This window comes from Manis javanica, chromosome 5, assembly GCF_040802235.1.
Source record: "Manis javanica isolate MJ-LG chromosome 5, MJ_LKY, whole genome shotgun sequence".
NCBI classification, from domain to species: Eukaryota; Metazoa; Chordata; class Mammalia; order Pholidota; family Manidae; genus Manis; species Manis javanica.
This window is the reverse complement of record NC_133160.1, coordinates 117,357,769-117,379,229: the sequence shown is the minus strand read 5'-3', so window position 1 is coordinate 117,379,229 and position 21,461 is coordinate 117,357,769. Positions and strand designations below refer to the sequence as shown.

General features: G+C 37.4%; 1 protein-coding gene across 1 annotated transcript; it reads left to right on the top strand.

Annotated features, from left to right (window-relative positions):
* Nucleotides 1-11,877: 11,877 nt before the first annotated feature.
* On the top strand, nt 11,878-20,362 carry MUC7 (mucin 7, secreted). Its single transcript, XM_073236291.1, has 3 exons — nt 11,878-11,991; nt 13,363-13,432; nt 18,552-20,362. Exons 2-3 carry the CDS (start codon nt 13,379-13,381, stop codon nt 19,791-19,793), a joined length of 1,296 nt encoding a protein of 431 aa, XP_073092392.1. The 5' UTR covers nt 11,878-11,991; nt 13,363-13,378; the 3' UTR covers nt 19,794-20,362.
* Nucleotides 20,363-21,461: the final 1,099 nt, after the last annotated feature.

The following is a 21,461-nucleotide window of genomic DNA, read 5'->3' as shown; positions in this document are numbered from 1 at the left end:
AGTACTTATACTTTTCAATGTAAGACAATTTAAAATACAGTAATTGCTTTAAAGATAGACATAAAGATCAATGGAACAAAGTCGGTAATCCAGCAAGAGCCCACATATATATAGCCAACTGATCTTTTATTAAGTCCTTGCCCTTGATGCCCCAGCTCCTAACCCTAGCCCAGCAGGCTGCATGCCTGTTAACAATCTGTGTTTCTGCTACTGCATCCCTGTTGGCCTCCATTTCCAGTCATTACCTGTTGCCTTCTGAATTTTTTATTGCTTTCTCTCAACTGTCTGTCAGGAGACTCCCCACTGGATTGTAACCCTTGTTGCTAACTGCATACCCATTTTACATCTATTGTCCATTGATTATACCATCTTCTACATGCTATATACTGAGCTACTTCCAAGAAACTGCAGCTGACTCTAGTAAATGTAGCAGATACTGCTAAGCATGTAGCACTCATTATCCCATTAAATCTTTGCAAAAACACCACAAGGTAGATACCATTTTCATGTACATATAATACTAATAAGGAAAATAAATCTAAGTCACACAGCTAGTAAGTCAGAGGGCAGAGCCCAGACAATTGAGTATATAGCCCAATAGTACACCAGCCCTTTGCAGGAAATATTCCCATTTTATTTCTTAAAGGACTTAAAAATAGACAAACCAGAGGATCATGGGGAGATGGCAGCGTGAGTAGTTCAGAGGAAATCTCCTCCCCAAAACATATATATTTATGAAAATACAATAAATACAACTATTCCTAAAAGAGACACCAGTGGATGCAGTACAATAGCCAGGATACATCTACATCTGTGAGAACTCAGCATCACACGAAGGGGTTAAGATACAAGCCACAGCCAGGTGGGACCCGAACGCTCCCCCACCCCAAAACCTGGTGGAAAGAAAGGAGTCAGAATGGGGAGAGAGTGAAGGCCCAGGACTGCTAAACAACCAGCTCTAGAAATCCGCACCCAGAACACAGACACAAGGTGCATGGGGTGCTCGATATTAGAGAAACGGAAAAGCAAAACCTGGGGGCAGGTCCCCGCAACCAGTGCCCCTGAGACAAAAGAAAAGCGAGTGCTTTCTGCAAGTCTTAAAGAGACAGGGACCCCATAGCTGAATGAAGTTGTCCCGGCAGCTGGGAGTACCAGGGAAACTTAAGCACCCTAAATGGAGACAGTGCAGCTCTGAGGTCCCTCACAGGACTAGGCAGCCTGCCAGTCATTCCTCCATCTGGCGCAGACCCTGACACACAGGCCCAGTAGCAGGAGAGTGGGAGCGCGCGCTGGGGGTGGAAGCGCTAGAAGGAACCGAGAGCAGATCCCTGTGCCACAGGGCTAGCCCACAGCGGCGTGACCGAACAGCCCGGGCATGGCTGGCGCGCACCGGTGGCAGTGAAGCCAGAGCTCAGTAGAAGCCTGCACGGAAAAGCCCCACGCACACCAGCAGTGGAGCCAGAGGAAGCAGGCATGCTCCCAGGAGCTGACCAGAATCCCAGCCCAACGCACAGCCACCCAGGCCAGACCCAAAGGCCGCTGCTGCCACACAGATGCCTGGCAGGGTCGCCGCTAGCATGGAGAAGTGCACCTGGTGTGCCTGCCACTCCCTGCAGGGCTCTGTGCTGCTCTGATGGACACCCCACCCACAGCAGCTTAGGAGATTAACCCGGTGGCTGCTCCAGGAGTGCAGGTAGTCGTCACAGGCAGTGGAGAAGGGCAACGCATCCAGCAAGCAGGAAAGGACTTTCTTCTCCCAGCTGACACACCTGCAACCTTCCTAAAGCCACTGCAATCACCATGAAAAGGCAAAAAAATGTGGTCCAGACCAAGATAGTTACACCTGAGAAAGGATCTGCAGAGGCAGACCTAACCAGTCTCCCTGAAAAAGAATTCAAAATAAAAATCATAAACATGCTGACAGAGCTGCAGAGAAATATGCAAGAGCTAAGCGATGACATCCGAAGGGAGATTACAGACGTCTGGAGGGAGATCACAGATGTCCAGAGGAAGATTACAGAAGTGAAACAAACTCTGGAAGCATTTATAAGCAGAATGGATAAGATGCAAGAGGCCATTGATGGAATAGAAACCAGAGAACAGGAACGCATAGAAGCTGATGCAGAGAGAGATAAAAGGATCTCCAGGAATGAAATAATATTAACAGAACTGTGTGACTAATCCAAAAGGAACAATATCTGCATTATAGGGGTACCAGAGGAAGAAGAGAGAGAAAAAGGGATAGAAAGTGTCTTTGAAGAAATAATGGCTGAGAACTTCCCCAAACTGGGGGAGGAAATAGTTGCTCAGACTACAGAGGCACACAGAACTCCCGAGAGATGGGATCCAAAGAGGTCAACACCAAGACACATAATAATTAAAATGGCAAAGATCAAGGACAGGGACAGAGTATTAAAGGCAGCCAGAGAGAGTAAAAAGGTCACCTACAAAGGAAAACCCATCAGGCTATCATCAGACTTCTCAACAGAAACCTTACAGGCCAGAAAAGAATGGCATGATATATTTAATGCATTGAAACAGAAGGGCCTTGAACCAAGGATACTGTATCCAGCACGATTATCATTTAAATATGACGGAGGGATTAAACAATTCCAAGACAAGCAAAAGTTGAGGGAATTTGCCTCCCACAAACCACCTCTACAGGGTATCTTAGAGGGACTGCTCTAGATGGGAGCACTCCTAAAAAGAGCACAGAACGAAACACCCAACATATGAAGAATGGAGAAGGAGGAAAAAGAACAGAAAGAAATAATCATCAGACTGTGTTTATAACAGCTCAATGAGCAAGTGAGGTCAGACAGTAAGGTAGTAAACAAGCTAACCTTGAACCTTTGGTAACCACAAATCTAATGCCTGCAATGGCAATAAGTAAATACTTTTCAATATTCACCCTAAATGTAAATGGACTGAATGCACTAATCAAAAGACACAGAGTAATAGAATGGATAAAAAAGCAAGACCCATCTATATGCTGCTTACAAGAGACTCACCTCAAACCCAAAGATATGCACAGATTAAAAGTCAAGGGTCGGAGAAAGATATTTCATGCAAACAACAGAGAGAAAAAAGCAGGTGTTGCAATAGTAGTATCAGACAAAATAGACCTCAAAATAAAGAAAGTAACAAGAGATAAAGAAGGACATTACATAATGATAAAGGGCTCGGTCCAACAAGAAGATATAACAATTATAAACATATATGCACCCAATACAGGAGCACCAAATATATGTGAAACAAATACTAACAGAATTAAAGGGTGGAATTAGAATGCAATGCATTCATTTTGGGAGACTTTAACACACCACTCACCCCAAAGGAGAGATCCACCAGACAGAAAATAAGTAAGGACACAAAGGCACTGAACAATACACTAGAACAGATGGACCTAATAGACATATATAGAACTCTACATCCAAAAGCAACAGGATACACATTCTTCTCAAGTGCACATGGAACATTCTCCAGAATAGACCACATACTAGGCCACAAAAAGAACCTCAGTAAATTCCAAAAGGTTGAAATTCTACCAGCCAACTTTTTAGACCACAAAGGCATAAAACTAGAAGTAAATTGTTCAAAGAAAGCAAAAAGGTTCACAAACACATGGAGGCTTAACAACATGCTCCAAATAATCAATGGATCAATGACCAAATTAAAATGGAGATCCAGCAATATATGGAAACAAATGACAACAATAACACAAAGCCCCAACTTCTGTGGGATGCAGCAAAAGCAGTCTTAAGAGGAAAGTAGATAGCAATCCAGGCATATTTAAAGAAGGAAGAACAATCCCAAATGAATAGTCTAATGTCACAATTATTAAAATTGTAAAAAGAAGAACAAATGAGGCCTAAGGTCAGCAGACAGAGGGACATAATAAAGATCAGAGAAGAAATAAATAAAATTGAGAAGAATAAAACAATAGACAAAATCAATGAAACCAAGAGCTGGTTCTTCGAGAAAATAAACAAAATAGATAAGCCTCTAGCCAGACTCATTAAAAGAAAAAGAGAGTCAACACACATCAACAGAATTAGAAACGAGAAAGGAAAAATCACAACGGACCCTGCAGAAATACAAAGAACTATTAGAGAATACTATGAAAACCTATATGCTAACAAGCTGGAAAACCTAGGAGAAATGGACAACTTCTTAGAAAAATACAACCTTCCAAGACTGACCCAGAAACAAACAGAAAATCTAAACAGACCAGCAATGAAATTGAATCGGTAATCAAAAAACTACCCAAGAACAAAATCCCTGGGCCAGATGGATTTACCTCGGAATTTTATCAAACATACAGAGAAGACATAACACCCATTCTCCTTAAAGTTTTCCAAAAAATAGAAGAGGAGGGAATACTCCCAAACTCATTTTATAAAGCCAACATCACCCTAATACCAAAACCTGGCAAAGATCCCACCAAAAAAGAAAACTACAGACCAATATCCCTGATGAATGTAGATGCAAAAATACTCAACAAAATATTAGCAAACCTAATTCAAAAATACATCAAAAGGATCATACACCTTGACCAAGTGGTATTCATCCCAGGTATGCAAGGATGGTACAACATTTGAAAATCCATCAACATCATACACCACATCAACAAAAAGAAGGACAAAAACCACATGATCATCTCCATAGATGCTGAAAAAGCATTCGACAAAATTCAACATCCATTCATGATAAAAACTCTCAACAAAATGGACATAGAGGGCAGTACCTCAACATAATACAGGCCATATATGACAAACCCACAGCTAACATCATACTAAACAGTGAAAGGCTGAAAGCTTTTCCTCTGAGATCGGGAACAAGACAGGGATGCCCACTCTCCCCACTGTTATTCAACATAGTACTGGAGGTCCTAGCCACGGCAATTAGACTAAACAAAGAAATACAAGGAATCCAGATTGGTAAAGAAGAAGTCAAACTGTCACTATTTGCAGATGACATGATATTGTACATAAAAAGCCCTACAGACTCCACTGCAAAACTACTAGAACTAATATCAGAATTCAGCAAAGTTACAGGATACAAAAGTAACACACAGAAATCTGTAGCTTTCCTATACACTAACAATGAACTAATAGAAAGAGATATCAGGAAAACAATTCCATTTACAATAGCATCAAAAAGAATAAAATACCTAGGAATAAACCTAACCAAGGAAGTGAAAGACCTATACCCTGAAAACTACAAGACACTCTTAAGAGAAATTAAAGAGGTCACTAACAAATGGAAACTCATCCCATGCTCATGGCTAGGAAGAATTAATATCGTCAAAATGGCCATCCTAAAGCAATATACAGATTCAATGCAACCCTATCAAATTACCAACAGCATTCTTCAATGAACTAGAAAAAATAGTTCAAAAATTCATATGGAAACACCAAAGACCCCGAATAGCCAACACAATCCTGAGAAGGAAGAATAAAGTGGGGGGATCTCGCTCTCCAACTTCAAACTCTACTACAAAGCCACAGTAATCAAGACAATTTGGTACTGGCACAAGAAGAGAGCCACAGACCAGTGGAACAGAATAGAGACTCCAGACATTAACCCAAACATACATGGCCAATTAATATTTGATAAAGGAGCCATTGACATACAATGGGGAAATGACAGTCTCTTCAACAGATGGTGCTGGCAAAACTGGACAGCTACATGTAAGAGAATGAAACTGGAACACAGTCTAACCCCATACACAAAAGTAAACTCCAAATGGATCAAAGACCTGAATGTAAGTTATGAAACCATAAAACTCTTAGAAAAAACATAGGCAAAAATCTCATGGACATAACATGAGTGACTTCTTCATGAACATATCTCCCCAGGCAAGGGAAACAAAGGCCAAAATGAACAAGTGGGACTATATCAAGCTGAAAAGCTTCTGTACAGCAAAGGACACCATCAATAGAACAGAAATGTATCCTACAGTATGGGAGAACATATTCATAAATGACAGATCCGATAAAGGATTGACATCCAAAATATATAAAGAGCTCACATGCCTTAACAAACAAAAAGCAAATAATCCAATTAAAAAATGGGCAGAGGAGCTGAATAGACAGTTCTCTAAAGAAGAAATACAGATGGCCAACAGGCACATGAAAAGATGCTCCACATCGCTAATCATCAGAGAAATGCAAATTAAAACCACAATGAGATATCACCTCACACCAGTAAGGATCACCATCATCGAAAAGACAAACAACAACAAATGTTGGAGAGGTTGTGGAGAAAGGGGAACCCTCCTACACTGCTGTGGGAATGCAAACTAGTTCAACCATTGTGGAAAGCACTATGGAGGTTCCTCAGAATGCTCAAAATAGAAATACCATTTGACCCAGGAATTCCACTTCTAGGAATTTACCCTAATAATGCAGCACTCCAGTTTGAAAAAGACAAATGCACCCCTATGTTTATTGCTAGACTGTTTACAATAGCCAAGATATGGAAGCAACCTAAATGTCCATCAGTAGATGAATGGATAAAGAAGATGTGGTACATATACACAATGGAATATTACGCAGCCATAAGAAAAACACAGATCCTACCATTCGCAACAACATGGATGGAGCTAGAGGGTATTATGCTCAGTGAAATAAGTCAAGCAGAGAAGGACAAGTACCAAATGATTTCACTCATATGTGGAGTATAAGAACAAAGGAAAACTGAAGGAACAAAACAGCAGCAGAATCACAGAACCCAAGAATGGACTAATAGTTACCAAAGGGAAAGGGACTGGGGATGATGGGTGGGAAGGGAGGGATAAGGGTGGGGAAAAAGAAAGAGGGCATTACGATTAGCATGTATAGTGCATAGGGGACACGGGGAGGGCTGCGCAACACAGAGAAGACATGTAGTGATTTTACAGCATCTTACTACACAGAAGGACAGTAACTGTGAAGGGGTTGGTGGGGGGGACTTGGTGAAGGGGGGAACCTAGTAAACATAATGTTCTTTCTGTAATTGCAGATTAATGATACCAAAATAAAAAATAAAAAAAAATAGACAAACCAAAACTTTAAATGGTGAAATAGATTTTCTTCAAAAAGTTCTTCTAGTTAAAAAAGATCAACAAGCTTTTTCTGTAAAGGGCAAGGTAGTAAATATTTTAGGCTTTGTGCTTTTTTGTTGTTATTGTTTGTTTTTACAATCCTTTAAAAATGTAAAAGCCATTCTTCATTTGCTGGGCACAAAACCAGGCCACAGGACAAATTAGGCCCATATGCCATTTCTTACAAAGCCCTACTCTATTAGTAAACTGTTTACATTTTCACTAAACCTAAATTACAACACATATTTCATTCTATAACATTTTTCATAGACTAAATTAGACCTTTATTATTCATTATTTTGAGGAATACAAATTCTTTTTCTAAGATGTATCAGGTTCTATCCTTTTCTGACTGCAGGAAAACAGCCTCAAAATCATTGCAAGTTTCCCTGACCAATAGGTTTCCTTTTCTTTTTTGACTGGGCTCAGCTAATTAGAAAAAAAGATTTCTCCACATTCAGGGCCCTTCTCTTGTTTCCTTTCCTAGATCCAGCACAAAATAAAAGAAATATTATGCATTTCCAGTATTACCATTCAACTCGCCCAGCAACTATCTCTTTAATTAGATGTCTCCATTTCTTTGTTTTAACTGGAAAGAGGTTCTGAAAGTCTCTCCTTCCCTTGTAATATTTACCTTTCTGTCTCTTAAATCAGGTGGAATTTAAGAACAGTGCTTTTCTCAGAAATTGTTTAGACAAAGGATCAGGTTTATTTAACATAGAAGTTGAAATTACAAACATCTTAATATATTCCAAACATTTCTTTTAAGTTTGTTGTCCCTCCTGGATGAAAATAATTGATGTTTAAGGAGGAAAAAAGTTGTTAAGGGGGAATTTTATAAATTCCTGGACATGAGACCTCCATTTTGAAGCTCCATTTTCCTTTCTATCTAATGAACCCTTCAACTGGGCCAGAATCGGTAATACAAGCAATTGCTTATAAAATCCAACAGAACAACTGGCTTTTGGACCATAAAGTTGTTGATATGAACTTTATGATGACAGAATAGTTAACTGTCATACCAAGAATAGTTTTAAAAATCACCAACACAATTGATCAGATGGTAATCAAAATTGGCTTAACCAGTTAGTACCAAATTTTTTTCTCTTCTCTTCTTTACCTAAAATATTTAAGCATGCACCTCCTTCTTTCTCATAAAAACTCTTTGCCATCCCTATGTGAGCAGGATGGTTTTCTGGATGTTACCAGGATCTGTGCTCTCTGAATTGCAATTCTGAGACCCCATAGAAAAGACCTTTGTTTTTTTCAGTTTCACCTCCTTTTCTCAGTTGATACAATCAAGTTTTTTAGAAGACTGTACCATCTTTTAAAAACCATTTTCATTATCAACATTAATTGACCTTCCTCTTGTGTCCAGAAAGTGAGATTCTATACTTCACAAATATCCACAGGATTCAAGAGAATGCCAGAAGGTCATTTCATCCTCAACTACTGTTCTATTTATGACATAAATGCATTAAGATGATAAGATAATGAACACAAATGCTGTTAGTCCACATCAAAACTCAACCTGAGCAACTCCTTTATAAGGGAGCCTAAGGTGGACAGATGCTGAGGATCACCTCCTCCATTCTTGCTGTGAATGTCCACTGAACCTGCTATCACCTGTAAAATGTTTCTTTGCCTGTCTTTTAAGTCCAAGACCCTCTTATCCATGTCTTTGTCTCCTATTCCACTATAAAATGCTATCTTTAAAGCAGAACTTAACACTTCAAAGGCAGATAAAGCAATTACAAAAATGATCATAATTTATCTCAGTGAGGAAAAGCCTCACTCAGTGGAATGACTGAGCTTAGGTTTTGCTGAGCCCAAATCAGAAGGAATAATCAAAATAAAATCTTGAAATCAAAGACAGGAGAATAAAAAAAAAACAAAAGAGCTTCAGGCTAAAAAGGGTTAGTTTAAGCCAGAGGTATACAGCTGATGCAGAAAGTATAGTCATGACAAGGAAAGATTAACAAGCTAACTTAAGTGGGAGAAGTGGAAAATACCAAATGAGGCATTTTACTGGAAAGTATAAACCATTTATCTAACCTTCTAGTAAAAATGCTTAGAACAAGCAGTATTAAGAATATTTCGATGTCACCATTATCCATTGTTAGTCCACTGGCTTTGTTATGTTAACAAAATAAGAGCCCCCCACAGATTCCTAGGACGCTATATTTGTTTCTAAGAATTGTTCTAAGTCATTGATAATGAAGTATATGGAAGTACTTTGAAAATGAAAAGGATTTAGGCATATTAAGATATCAGGACTGATAATATAAAACATTGTAGAAGGGAATCAAAAACTAAAGAAGATACACATTAATTCTTTCCTTTTTTCTTGAATATATAGATACAAATTAGATTATACAGTCCTTGCCAAGAGTAGCCAAAGTTGAGATACTCTTTCCACCACTTTCCAGGCGAATCTTCCATTGTGCCATAACAAATAATCTTGCTCTTAACTCCAGATTATTTCTCAAAACTCCAGATTCCATAGACTCTCCCATCCCACAAAGACCTCAAAACTCAAAAGGAAATTAACTCTCTACTTTAGTAAAAGCAGAAGACACATTTCAAACTACAAAAACAAACCATAAAATAATATTGATACAGTAATATGTTCTTAATCCATTGCTGTTCTCCATATTCTAATTATGTTTTACAAAGGATTAGAAAGCATAAAATAATCTGAAAAATCCATGGGGTTGGAATCAAGGTAGAAAGATGGTTGATAAAAGCCTTCTACTACTTCTTTCTTTTTTGTCTACTCTGAAGCAGTGAGGAGCAGAATATCAGCTATGGCTTTTTTGCTCTGGAAGAGCCGAACTCAGTGAGCAATATACTGTGAGGTTATCACATTGTGCCCCATGTCATAATAGCCAGTGCTACTTAAAAATATGGCAAAATGGTGATTGATAGTCTGTACATTAGTAATTTTTATACATTATTTCCAAAATATGTAATGACATATATAATCGCTACTGTATGATCATGAGCTCCTAAAATGCCAAGTCGCTCCTAACACTGCAAGAACACTAAATAAATAAATGATGCTCATTATTTATTGAAAGATAAAACCTGAGAGGATTAGGTTATAACATGTTCCATTACACTTTTCCAATATTTATCTGAATCTGTTATCTTCAGGTGTGAGTCAAGACTGAGACGTAATTAAACATTCCTGGAAATTCTATTAATTTTCAGGTCATTACAAATCATCAACTAAATGAACAATAACTTATGATGATTTGAGAATTGTTCTAATTAAGACATGGACTCATAAAACTTGTTTCACATCAATAAAAATTCTACTTCACAGTCAATTTTGACTACAACAAGCATATTTTAATTAGATATCATCCAGTACTAGAAATACAGAGGGAAAGAAATTGATATTATAAGCCATATCTATGAACTCAGTACTACATCAAAAACTACTAATGGTGATGCAGTCAATAGCAGAGGGCTTACACTTGAAAAGCACTGTATCAGATTCTTTAAGTTATCTAATATTATTCTCACAACAAACTTTGTAAGACAGATGCTACCTTTATTTTGCAGATATGAAAATTCAGGTTTAGAGAGATGAAAAAACTTGCTAAATGCTGCATTTGTAGTAAGTGGAGAAGCAAGGATCTAATCCAAACAAGATGACTTCTGAACCTGCCCTCACAGAGCATACATGAAAAAGAACAAATTGAGTGTCTAGAAGTGGAGTCACAGCTTCAAAACTGTATTCCAGTCTGACTATTTAATGTAATAGAAATATCTAACTTTGAAAACATTTATCAAAATGGCCCTTAAATTTCTTTCTAAAAATAAATCCTTATCAAGAGAACTGGTCTAGTCATTCAAGAGATCAATATCATTGAAGGAAAGAGAGGAGAATGTTCTAGGACAAAAGAAACTAGAGACATAACCAGTAAATGTAATTCATGGTCCTTATTTGAGTCCTGGTTAGAACAAAACAACTAAAAATACTTTTGGCAAAATCTGGGAAATTTGAATATGGGCTGAGTTTTAGATTGTATGTATGAGTTATTAATTTTAGGTGTTGCTGTTGTGTTATAAAAGAAAGATATTTTTGAGATAGATATGGAAATATTTATGAATTAGCTATGTTCTCTATAATTCACCTTAAAATATTTCAGTAAAACAATCAGTTAAGCATCTATAGCAAATGTTAACAACTGTGAAATCTAGGGAATGGTTGTGCGGTTGTGTATTATACAATTCTCCTCACTTTTCTCCTTGCTCAAATTTTTTTCAAAATAAAATTTTTTTAATTTTTACATTGCTCATGTTTAAATTAAATGTTTCTCTCCCAGCTCTGAAGCAATTGTCCTTCACCAGTATTTAATATCACATTGTTTTTTTAGCCCTCTGCCTTTAGCTAAGTCATATTTTTGACAGAGAAAAAAATGGTGCTCCATCACATAAACTGTCAGAGGGCAATCTCTCTGCTTACTTTGAGAGGCCAGAGGGAAAGGGTGGAAGATTATGTTCCTGCTTGGAAAATCTGGGCCATGGTTATGTAGTCTCCTTTGGTGTCACCAATCACTATCATGCTTATCAATCAAGTAAGTTATTCACTGAGAACCTCTCATTGTCACCAAGTTCATCAGGAAGAAACTGATACACAATAGACTACTGTCACCCTCAGTAGATTACAACTATACTTTCTTTGTCTTTGAAATCAAATTCCTTGACAGAAGTGACCTTATCCTAAATCCAATAAATTTCCTATTTTCAAAATATTCAACTGGAAAGCTATAAAACCTGAAAAGTCTCTTGTGCTTTCTCCTCCTTTGTTTCCAGTTACCATCCTAAAAGAATCAACTGAAGTCAATCAATTGGATTGAGCATCCTACGAAGAAAGATTTACACCAAGCCAGGTATGTGGATATTTTACATATATCGACTACTAACATATCTTAATGTAAATTAAGCCATTTTCAAGTTATATACATATATTAAGTAATAACAATGGTTCTAATACAACTATTCTCTTTTCTTGTGAACTAACCTGTGCGATAACAGATTCACCTCATATGCTAATCTGATCAGTGGGGAATGCTTTTTAATCTTAAAAATAGAAGACAATCTTACAGGATATTAAAAACTTGGAAAATAATAACAATTCCTTTCTCCAATTGGACAAGATAGGTTTCTTCTTAGTATAGTACTGTTACAAAAATCACCACCTCTGAGCCTTTACCATGGACCAGGCACTGCTCTCAGTACAATTCGTAATGTATATTATTCCAATCAATCCTCAGGACAGTCTTAAGGAGATTGCAATTCATTTAAGTCACACAGTAGATAGCATGGCTGGGATTTAAACCAAGTGTGATTGACTCTAACACCAGTTTGATAAACCACAGAGCATATGGTGAAGTGTATCTGATCTGACAGCACACTGCATTCATATATACACACTAGTTTACTTGCCCTAATAGTACTCTGTCTACACAACAATTTAACCTTCATTTTGTTTTCTGATATCAAGTTGACATGTACCTATTGTATGTATGATTGAAAAAAGAAGAAAAAGACCGTGTCCTTCCCTTACTCTCCCCTCCTACAACCTGTAGTTCAAAGTACAATTGTCTTTTGGAAGTAGCTATTAAAAAAAGATAAATTAAATTTATACTGTGTGTTAAGCATAATGACATAAAAATAAATAAAACATAATTTATGTCCTTTAGGGAACTAGAAAAAGGGCATCAAATGGCACAATCTTCAGTAGAATGAAGTTTGGGAAAGAGTCCATTTGACATGGTTCTTTGTCCTAAGTCCTTTACAACACAGAGACAAGGAAGGTCTTCTGGCTTAAAAGAATGTCATGTAGCATTTACAAAACCTTGTTTAGTAAATATCAGGAAATTGGTAAGACGGTTCACCAAACAGGGAAACTTCTAGAACTGGAATAGAAATAAGAAGAAAACTATTTTCTTCTCTTATTGCTAAACTTCCTAAGATCCTGCCCTTCCCAGGCAATCTTAACTATCAGTGGAAAATGCTCATGCTACAAGCTAGTTACAAGGATAATACTTGACTCTCTTCCATTGTCTTCTCTCTGAAAGATATGTTAGCTTCAAGTAATTTTGCCTGACCACTATGGAGTGAAAATATATATACACATTTTTTGGAAACCATCGCTCTCTTTTAAACTGTACTTTCTAACAAAAACAAATCATGTACCAAAAACATCCCTCTCCCACATTATCATGACTAGCAATGAGCCACTTCTCTGCTTTTCCCAGGAGCCAAGAGAAAAAGATGAAAATTCTACCACTGCTGGTGTGCATCTGTGCACTGAGTGCTTGCTTCTCAGTAAGTATTCACCCAAATAACTTTCATTCTTACGTACCCATAACAAACGTTTAGTGCATATACTTACTTGAGACTTTAAAAGTATAAAAAGCAATTCCTGTTTCCAAGGAATTTCCAAGGAAATAGGAATTTGACACCTTTTGCTCTCTGTGAAACATAAGAAGACAGATCACTAAAGCGCAAGGAAATGATGCATATTATTTAATCAATATTTACGTAGCACAAATTTTACCCTGCATGTGATGAGATCAGACTAAGATGCAGAAAACAAATCATGTAGCACCTCACTGATGTAGAATACAGATTCGATTCTCAGTATATTAGGAAGCCTCAGGATGATTACAGCATCCGCAGGGGAATGACGATTCTGGATTCTGGGCAGGGAAGGGAACAAAAGTTGAGGTAAAGAGAGTAGTCAAGAAGCTATAGCCATGGTCCAGAAAAAAAGATGATGGTATCTTGCACTAAATGTCAGCAATTAAAGTAAAACATGAGGGTGAATTTAAGATATGTTTTGGTAATTAAACCTACCTTAACTTCTGCTGGGTTGGGCATGTGATTTTAAAAAGAAATGAACATAAGAATTCTATCTGGGATATGTTAAATTAGCCTTCTACAAGGAGATGTCAGGAGTCGATTAGATATACATTGTCTGGACTCCAGAAATAAGTCAAGGGGGGGAGTCTATATTTGGAACATATGAAAGCTAGAGGGCCTTACAAGATCTCCTGGAGAGAATATGTAGGAAGTTTGGAGATGGATAGAGGAAATGGTGGAACCACAAAAGAAGACAGGAACTACGGTTTCCCAAACCTAAAAATTACAAAATGGACCCAGTTTTAAAGGTCTTTAAGGTCTACTGGGAAAAGAAGAGTAAAACTGATCATGATTCCGAGTGACATACAATATAATGAATAGCATATTTGTTTCTAAGTCTATATAAGTGGATGTATTTGTGCACTTTTATTTTGACAAATTTGAGGGAAGGCTCCAGAAATGGAATGCAGATATTTTGAATGAGACTGAACACCTTCGGAATATTATGACAGTAAAAAGCTGATAGAGAGAGTAGGAGAACTGATAAGAATTTACTCTTTTATACTCTCATATTTCCCAACTACTATATAAGATTCTCTCCAGAAAAACTGTCTGGGCCTGTATGCTGGACCCTAATGTTGATTTCTGTGACTAGAAGAAAATGCACTGAAGTTGGGGTTCAGAAGATGTGGGCTTAAGTTCATCATCTGAAAATCCAGATGAATATTGAGTTACAATCTCTCTATAGGGCCCAATTTCCCTGTGTGAGAATAGTAATAACAGCATATGCTTCACAAGGCTGTTGAAGAGTGAGAACACATGTATTTATAAATTTTAAAGCACAATACAAATGTAAAAATTATGACTGTAGGATTGTTAAAATCCCTATTTACATATTAGTTGATAAGAATTTTAGGTCTGAATATGCATGGTAATACTAACTTTTTAATAAGTTGAATTTTAACAAGGAACCTCTGGTTAACAAACACCTCTAGATGGAGAAAAATGACATTCCAGTCAAAGCAAATCATTGTGTGGTCGTGAAATGACTACAGCTGAGTTGGTGTTTTGAGGAAACCCTTCCTGATACTTCCTACAAATTCCAGACACCTAAAGAATTATCCCTTCCACATGTTCAGGATGAATAAAACTCTTTAAATTGCCCAACTCTCAAAATGCTCTAGCGAGAGAAAGAATTTCCAAAGAATTTAAATTTGAGGAGACAGCCCAGAAATACTTAAACGTGGCCCTTCAGGAGGTACCCAGAGTGGCACCAGCCCACAGTCAGAGAGCACCAGCTGGGAGTTCGGGCAGCAGCTTACTCTGCTTCTGTGGAGCCATTTCAGGGAGTAGGTAGCCTGGCCCCTCTCTCAGGTGTCCCCCAAAAAGACTGAGGGCATGTATTCTGGAGTCAGATGAGGACTCTGTTAAATATAGCATCACTTACATATACTGCTTCCTTATCTTTGGGAAAGGATTATAGGTTTTCCCAAAAATCATAGAAGCTAGTAACCCAAAATGTAAGCATTTTGTGTGCTTTCCAATTTCAAGTGCTGTTCTGACCTTGCACTCTTCTAATCCTCTTCCATTCTATCTATTTCTTTCATAACCTGTTTATTCCTCCTACTCCAAATCCCTAAATTTGGCCTCCCTCTCATTACTTTAGGAAGCTTCTGCTTCCTCCTGTCTCCGCTTTCTTGCTCCAGGTGCCATGTGCCGCTCTAATTTGTCCCTTCCTGACTCCAGACCACTCTCCCCTCACTCCCCACCCTTCTTCCTCTCCTCTCCCCTCTCTGCTCAAAAGTATGGTTTGCATAGGTAGACATATTCACCTAAAAGTTATTCATTCTCTCTGGGCAGCTTCATCTGTATAATGAGGATAACAATAGTATCCACCTTATGCTGTTGTTAAGAAATTGAGTAAATTTACATTTGTAAACCACTTAAAATAGGGATTGACATATATTAAGGGCTATATAGCTGACCCTTGAATAACTCGGGGGCTAAGGGCCTCAATGACCGCACCCCTAGACAGTCAAAATCTATGTGTAACCCTTGAATCCCCAATAACTTAACTGTTAATAGCCTACTGTTGACTGGAAGCCTTACAGATAACATTATCAGTCAATTAACACATGTTTTGTATGTTATATGTATTATATACTGTATTCTTACAATAAAGAATGCTAGAAAAAGAAAATATTTTTTAAGCTGTCACAAATTTCCAAAAGAATTTTCCAATATATTTATTGCAAAAAATCCATGTATAAATGGACCCACATACTTCAAACCCATGTTGTTCAAGGGTCAGCAGTATAAGGATCTTTTTTACAAAAATAATAGATGTGAACAGGCAAATGAGGATATCTTTAATATGCTCTTCCTGGCTTAACTATATTTATTATAAGCACTTTCATATTTCAGTCTGAGCTCAAACCCTTTTTAATTTTCAATTTCAATTCATGCTAAGCATTTTCAGTTCCTCCCCTTTTCACCCAATTCCAATCAACAAGATCTGTTAAAGCCATCTAAAACTGCCAATCAAAATAAGTAGTATATTTTAAGTAAATTAGTCAAACTGGTCATTTGATACATTCCTATGCTAACATTAAAATTAACAAGATTTTCATTAATTTTGTCTTCATATCAAAATGCCATAGATACTCTTTGGGTCACCTAAATTAAAATTCACATCCTAATAAACATTTTTAAATGTTAAAATTTATTCAATGAGAAATGTGTTTCCTTATTATCATCTCCATGTATCGTTCATTCAGTAAATACCTCACGGGTGCCTATTACGAGCCAAGCATAATTGTAGGTATTGAACATGCAGAGATTAGTAAAACAAAATCCCTGCCTTCCTGAAGCTTATCATCTGATTAAGGGAATGAAAAGAATAACTATTTCAAACATAGAAGTCATAGAATTAAACTCTAGATCTGGAACTTAATTTAATCAAAATAATTTCATAAATGAATAAACTGAGAGCCAGTGAAATGAAGTGCTTTGCCCAAAGTCACTCAGTTATTTAAAGACAGATGCAAGACAGACCCAAACATCCACTGATGGCCTTGCAGTGTTTCATACATGCTCCTCTAAGATCTGGGAGTTCTTCACACTATCCTCAGAAACCACCTGGAAAGGGGGAGACTGAGGCCTCCAACCCTGCTTCCATCAGATCAATTTCATAGTTATCTGGATTGCATATTGAATCTCCAGGGAAAGGTTTGCTTGAACAACTTGACTTGCTTATTTTATATATGAAAACTACTGCCCTCTAACAGAAAGGCTCTCCTGAGAGGTTCTGTGATAAAGAACACCCTGGGTTAAGAGTTACAGATTCTGGAATTCTATGTGCTTTAGAAAAACTTTGTAAAAACATCAAAGTTTTATAGATTGGAAGCCATTATTTTAACTTTTGGATGTTCTCAGTTAGGACCTGGAATATCCTGGATAATTTATTTTTTAAAACAATGCTTTCCAAAGTTATTTCTAAGGCTAGGTATACTAGTCTCTGAGCAAGTTGTCTTAGCTGGAGAACTCCACTAGTCTCACAGGAGTTACCTCTTTACCCATGCCAACCATTGTCTCTGAAGACAGCTTTATAGTGTGGGGCTGGAATGATTTATCTATTTCATGGTCTACAAAGTTTTCATGTAGAAATAATCAGGAGGGAAAACATTAACCTATACTTTCTTGGAACTTTGGAATTCCCCCCTTATCCTTAGGTTAATATTTCATTAATATAATTGAAACTTTTAAATTCTAGTAAGAGATTGAATACAGAATAAAAGTATAAAAGCTGTTCAGGAAGTATATCGGGAAAAGATCAATTATCAGCTGTACAGCTGGACTAGATCAGTGTTATTTTTAGAAGTGAAAAATACCTTTGAGAAATCATGAAAGCTACAGGTCCTCTACACAGACAAAATGCATAATATGAAAAAGTTTTCTACAATAGCATAGGATTCATGGTTCCCCGAGTTTCTGTATCTAATTTTTATAATGATGAAGTTAAAAATTAATGGCCAACTTTCATTCTCCAATTTAAAAAGGCTAAAAATGAAGTTTCCTGTGTTATGGAGAATATGAAGCTGAGATGGAATATTTGTTAAGTGGGTTGTTTGGGATTTTGTTGTCTGTTTTGTTTTCTGATGTTAGCAGAAATGAGGGGTGTAATTCAGAAAGGATTTCTGGATCTCAGTTGAATGTCTTTGAAGTTTCACAGACAGAATGCAGCAAGCAGGGAGTCTTTTTGCTCAGGCCTCAGGCTGTAACTTACCATTTCTACCAGGGGCAGAATACAATAACTGCAAGCACCAAAGGGCAAATTTAGCTAATCCTCCAGGCTTGAGCCTACAAGAATATATACACCCTAGCTAGCTGGGAAATAAACATTTAACAAAATGAAACTCCCAAAAAGCAAGTTATTACTGAGATTTGGTGAATTAGAAGGATAATCACTCAACCCACTGCAATCCAGTTTCCAGCCACTAATACTGTTCCTCCCATATTCAGCAATAACACCTAGTTGATAAATCAATGGATGTTTTCAGTTATTGCACTTTCTTTTCTACAGCTTGGTGAAAGTCGAAAAAAGCAATGGAAACCATATCACAAAAAGAAGAATGTTCAGCGATATGTATTTGACCACCGATTTCCATTTCATCCAAAATTTCCACCTCACTGGAAACTATTACTTCAAAAGCATCACCATTTTAATCAACCCATACAACAAAAGCCTAAAAATTTAAAGAGAGGAAACTCATTGTCAAAATATCCCTGCTTACTTAAGTGTCCAGTTAAAAATAACACTGTGATCAACAATAATGCCTCAGAGACTACTATTCAAACCCTATCTATGAGTCCCACATCTGCTTCCACCAAAATTGCTCTCTTCCCAGATGTGACTCCTCTTGTTCAGAATGCTACCACCACATCTGCAAGGGAAGATTATGTCACTACACACTCTTCTGCAGGTACACCATCACCACAACCTTCCTCAATTCAGCCAGAGACCACAGCTGCCCCACCCACCTCTTCCCCAGCTCCACCAGAGCCCACAGCCGTCCCACCTACATCTTCCCCCGTTCTGCCAGAGACCACAGCTGCCCCACATACATCTTACCGAGTTCTGCCAGAGACCACAGCCGTCCCACCTACATCTCCCCAAGCTCTGCCAGAGACCACACCCGTCCCACATACATCTTCCCGAGTTCTGCCAGAGACCACAGCCATCCCACCTACATCTCCCCAAGCTCTGCCAGAGACCACACCCGTCCCACATACATCTTCCCGAGTTCTGCCAGAGACCACAGCCGTCCCACCTACATCTCCCCAAGCTCTGCCAGAGACCACCCCACCCACATCTTCTCCAGCTTCACCAGAGACCACAGCCACCCCATCTACATCTTCAGCACCTCAACCAGAGACCACAGCTGCCCCACCTACATCTTCCCCAGCTCCACCAGAGAACACAGTCACTCCACCTACACCTTCCCCAGTTCCACAAGAGACCACAGCTGCCTCACCTACATCTTCTGCAGCTCCACCAGAGACCATCCCACCTACATCTTCCCCAGCTCCACCAGAGACCACAGCTGCCCCAAATATCACAGCTCATCCTTCCCCAACTACTCTTGCATCTGAAACTTCCAAAATTATAGCTGCAGCCATAATCCAATCTATGACTCCAGCCACCATTCAAACTACTACTGTTGAACAACCAACTTTATCTTTTCTGCAAAAGGCATATATTGATATGTGGCAATATATTTTTAACATAATAGAGCAGATTTGGAATGTTAGACCAAACCAATAGCACATCATCATTGTAAAGTGTTCTGTTACTATATATGATTTAAGAGTGCAGACTACCACCTTTACTTTTACCACCAATCTCAAAATGAAATTATACTATTCCCCAAATTTAAAGCCCTATCAACCAATCTTTGAATCTAACTATTCACCTCACATGACCTATTAACAAGAAAAACCACTTCTATTCCATAAACCTCTGTGAATCAAAGGAAGACATGGTGGTTATTATATTTTACCATTAATTCAATTTACTGCTAATTCAAACAATTCACATTAATTCAGTATGAAATGTATTCAACAGTGGAATATTTTCTAAAAATTGTAGCTATATTTTTTAATATGTTCTAAAGCAAACCATATCAAACTACTACCCTAATGTCAAGTTTGCAAAACTGCCTCTGAAAATAAACCTTCTAGTCAGTAGAAGAATAAAAACTTTCTATTTGTTATATAGAGATAATATTAATTTGGGGTGTGGAGGTATTTTTATTTTCAGTCACTACTACTAAGAATTCTGATGATTGTATTTAGATTTTTAGCCAATTAATAAAGACTTCACATGGCAATCTATTTTCATTGGGTGTATTTGGAAGTCCCTTGTCTCTTTCAGATTCTAAGACTGGTGAAGAGGTTTAAATTAAGATCTGTGTTCTCACCACTGCCAATAAGTAGCCAATAGCCTGGATAGGTCACTCACTATCTCTGAACATCAGTTTTTACATCCTTTAAACAAAGTGGTTAATTTACCTAGATTAACTTAATCTTTATTAAATATTTCTTATTAATATATGTTTCCAATCCAAATTCTCTTGCCCTATGCTTCTCAGGCTGACAATTTAAGATTCCCATACCTCTCATTTAACTCTGTTCCTTCAGTCTCACTGTAGAGTAGCTCTGTACCTTTCTGAATTATCTTAAAAGAATAGCAACTAGTCCTTTCCCTGAGAATGCTCCCCAATTCTAGAATGGTCAAGATATATCACATTGAGGCTGAAGAATTCAGCATTATCAGCATACACTTCATCTATATTAATTGGAATTCTAGGTCAACATCTGGAATTAAAGGGAATGGAAGGGAATGGAATAGTTAATAGAATAAAACAGAAAATAGACTTAATCACATTATCCTCAGTAAGAACTGTGTACATTACAACAAACACTATACCCAAATGCCTTGAGTATTATAAGAGACATAGTAGGTGAAGAGATCAATACATGCATTGATTAGAAATGGGTTATTTGGTCTATAGTTTATTAGTATTAATTTTATGGCATATAATTATCTGTTTTACCACTGTACAGAGAAGGTTAACATACAATTCCTTTTGATAATATAACTCATGATTAGTTAGGAAGCAAAATGAGAGAAAATTCTACCCCTTATTGACAAAAGTGACATTTCTTTAAAGAAGACTATATAGAACATTTTTAAAGTTTGTGACAGTTGTAATAATTTAACTAAACCTTTATAAATTTATCTAAACCTAAAGGCTCCACCATAAGTATTAGACCTAATATATCAAATTCAGCAAAAGTTGAAGGATACAAAATTAATATACCTGAATCAGTTGCCTTTCTATACACTAATAGTGACCAATCAGAAAGAGAAAGTAAGAAACAGTTTCATTTATAACTGTACCAAGAAGAATAAAATACCTAGGAATAAATT

Coding starts and splice junctions, on each gene's coding strand:
- MUC7 (XM_073236291.1), top strand. CDS start 13,379: ATGAAAATTCTACCACTGCTGGTGTGCATCTGTGCACTGAGTGCTTGC. Junction 13,433..18,551: donor CACTGAGTGCTTGCTTCTCA/GTAAGTATTCAC, acceptor TCTTTTCTACAG/CTTGGTGAAAGTCGAAAAAA.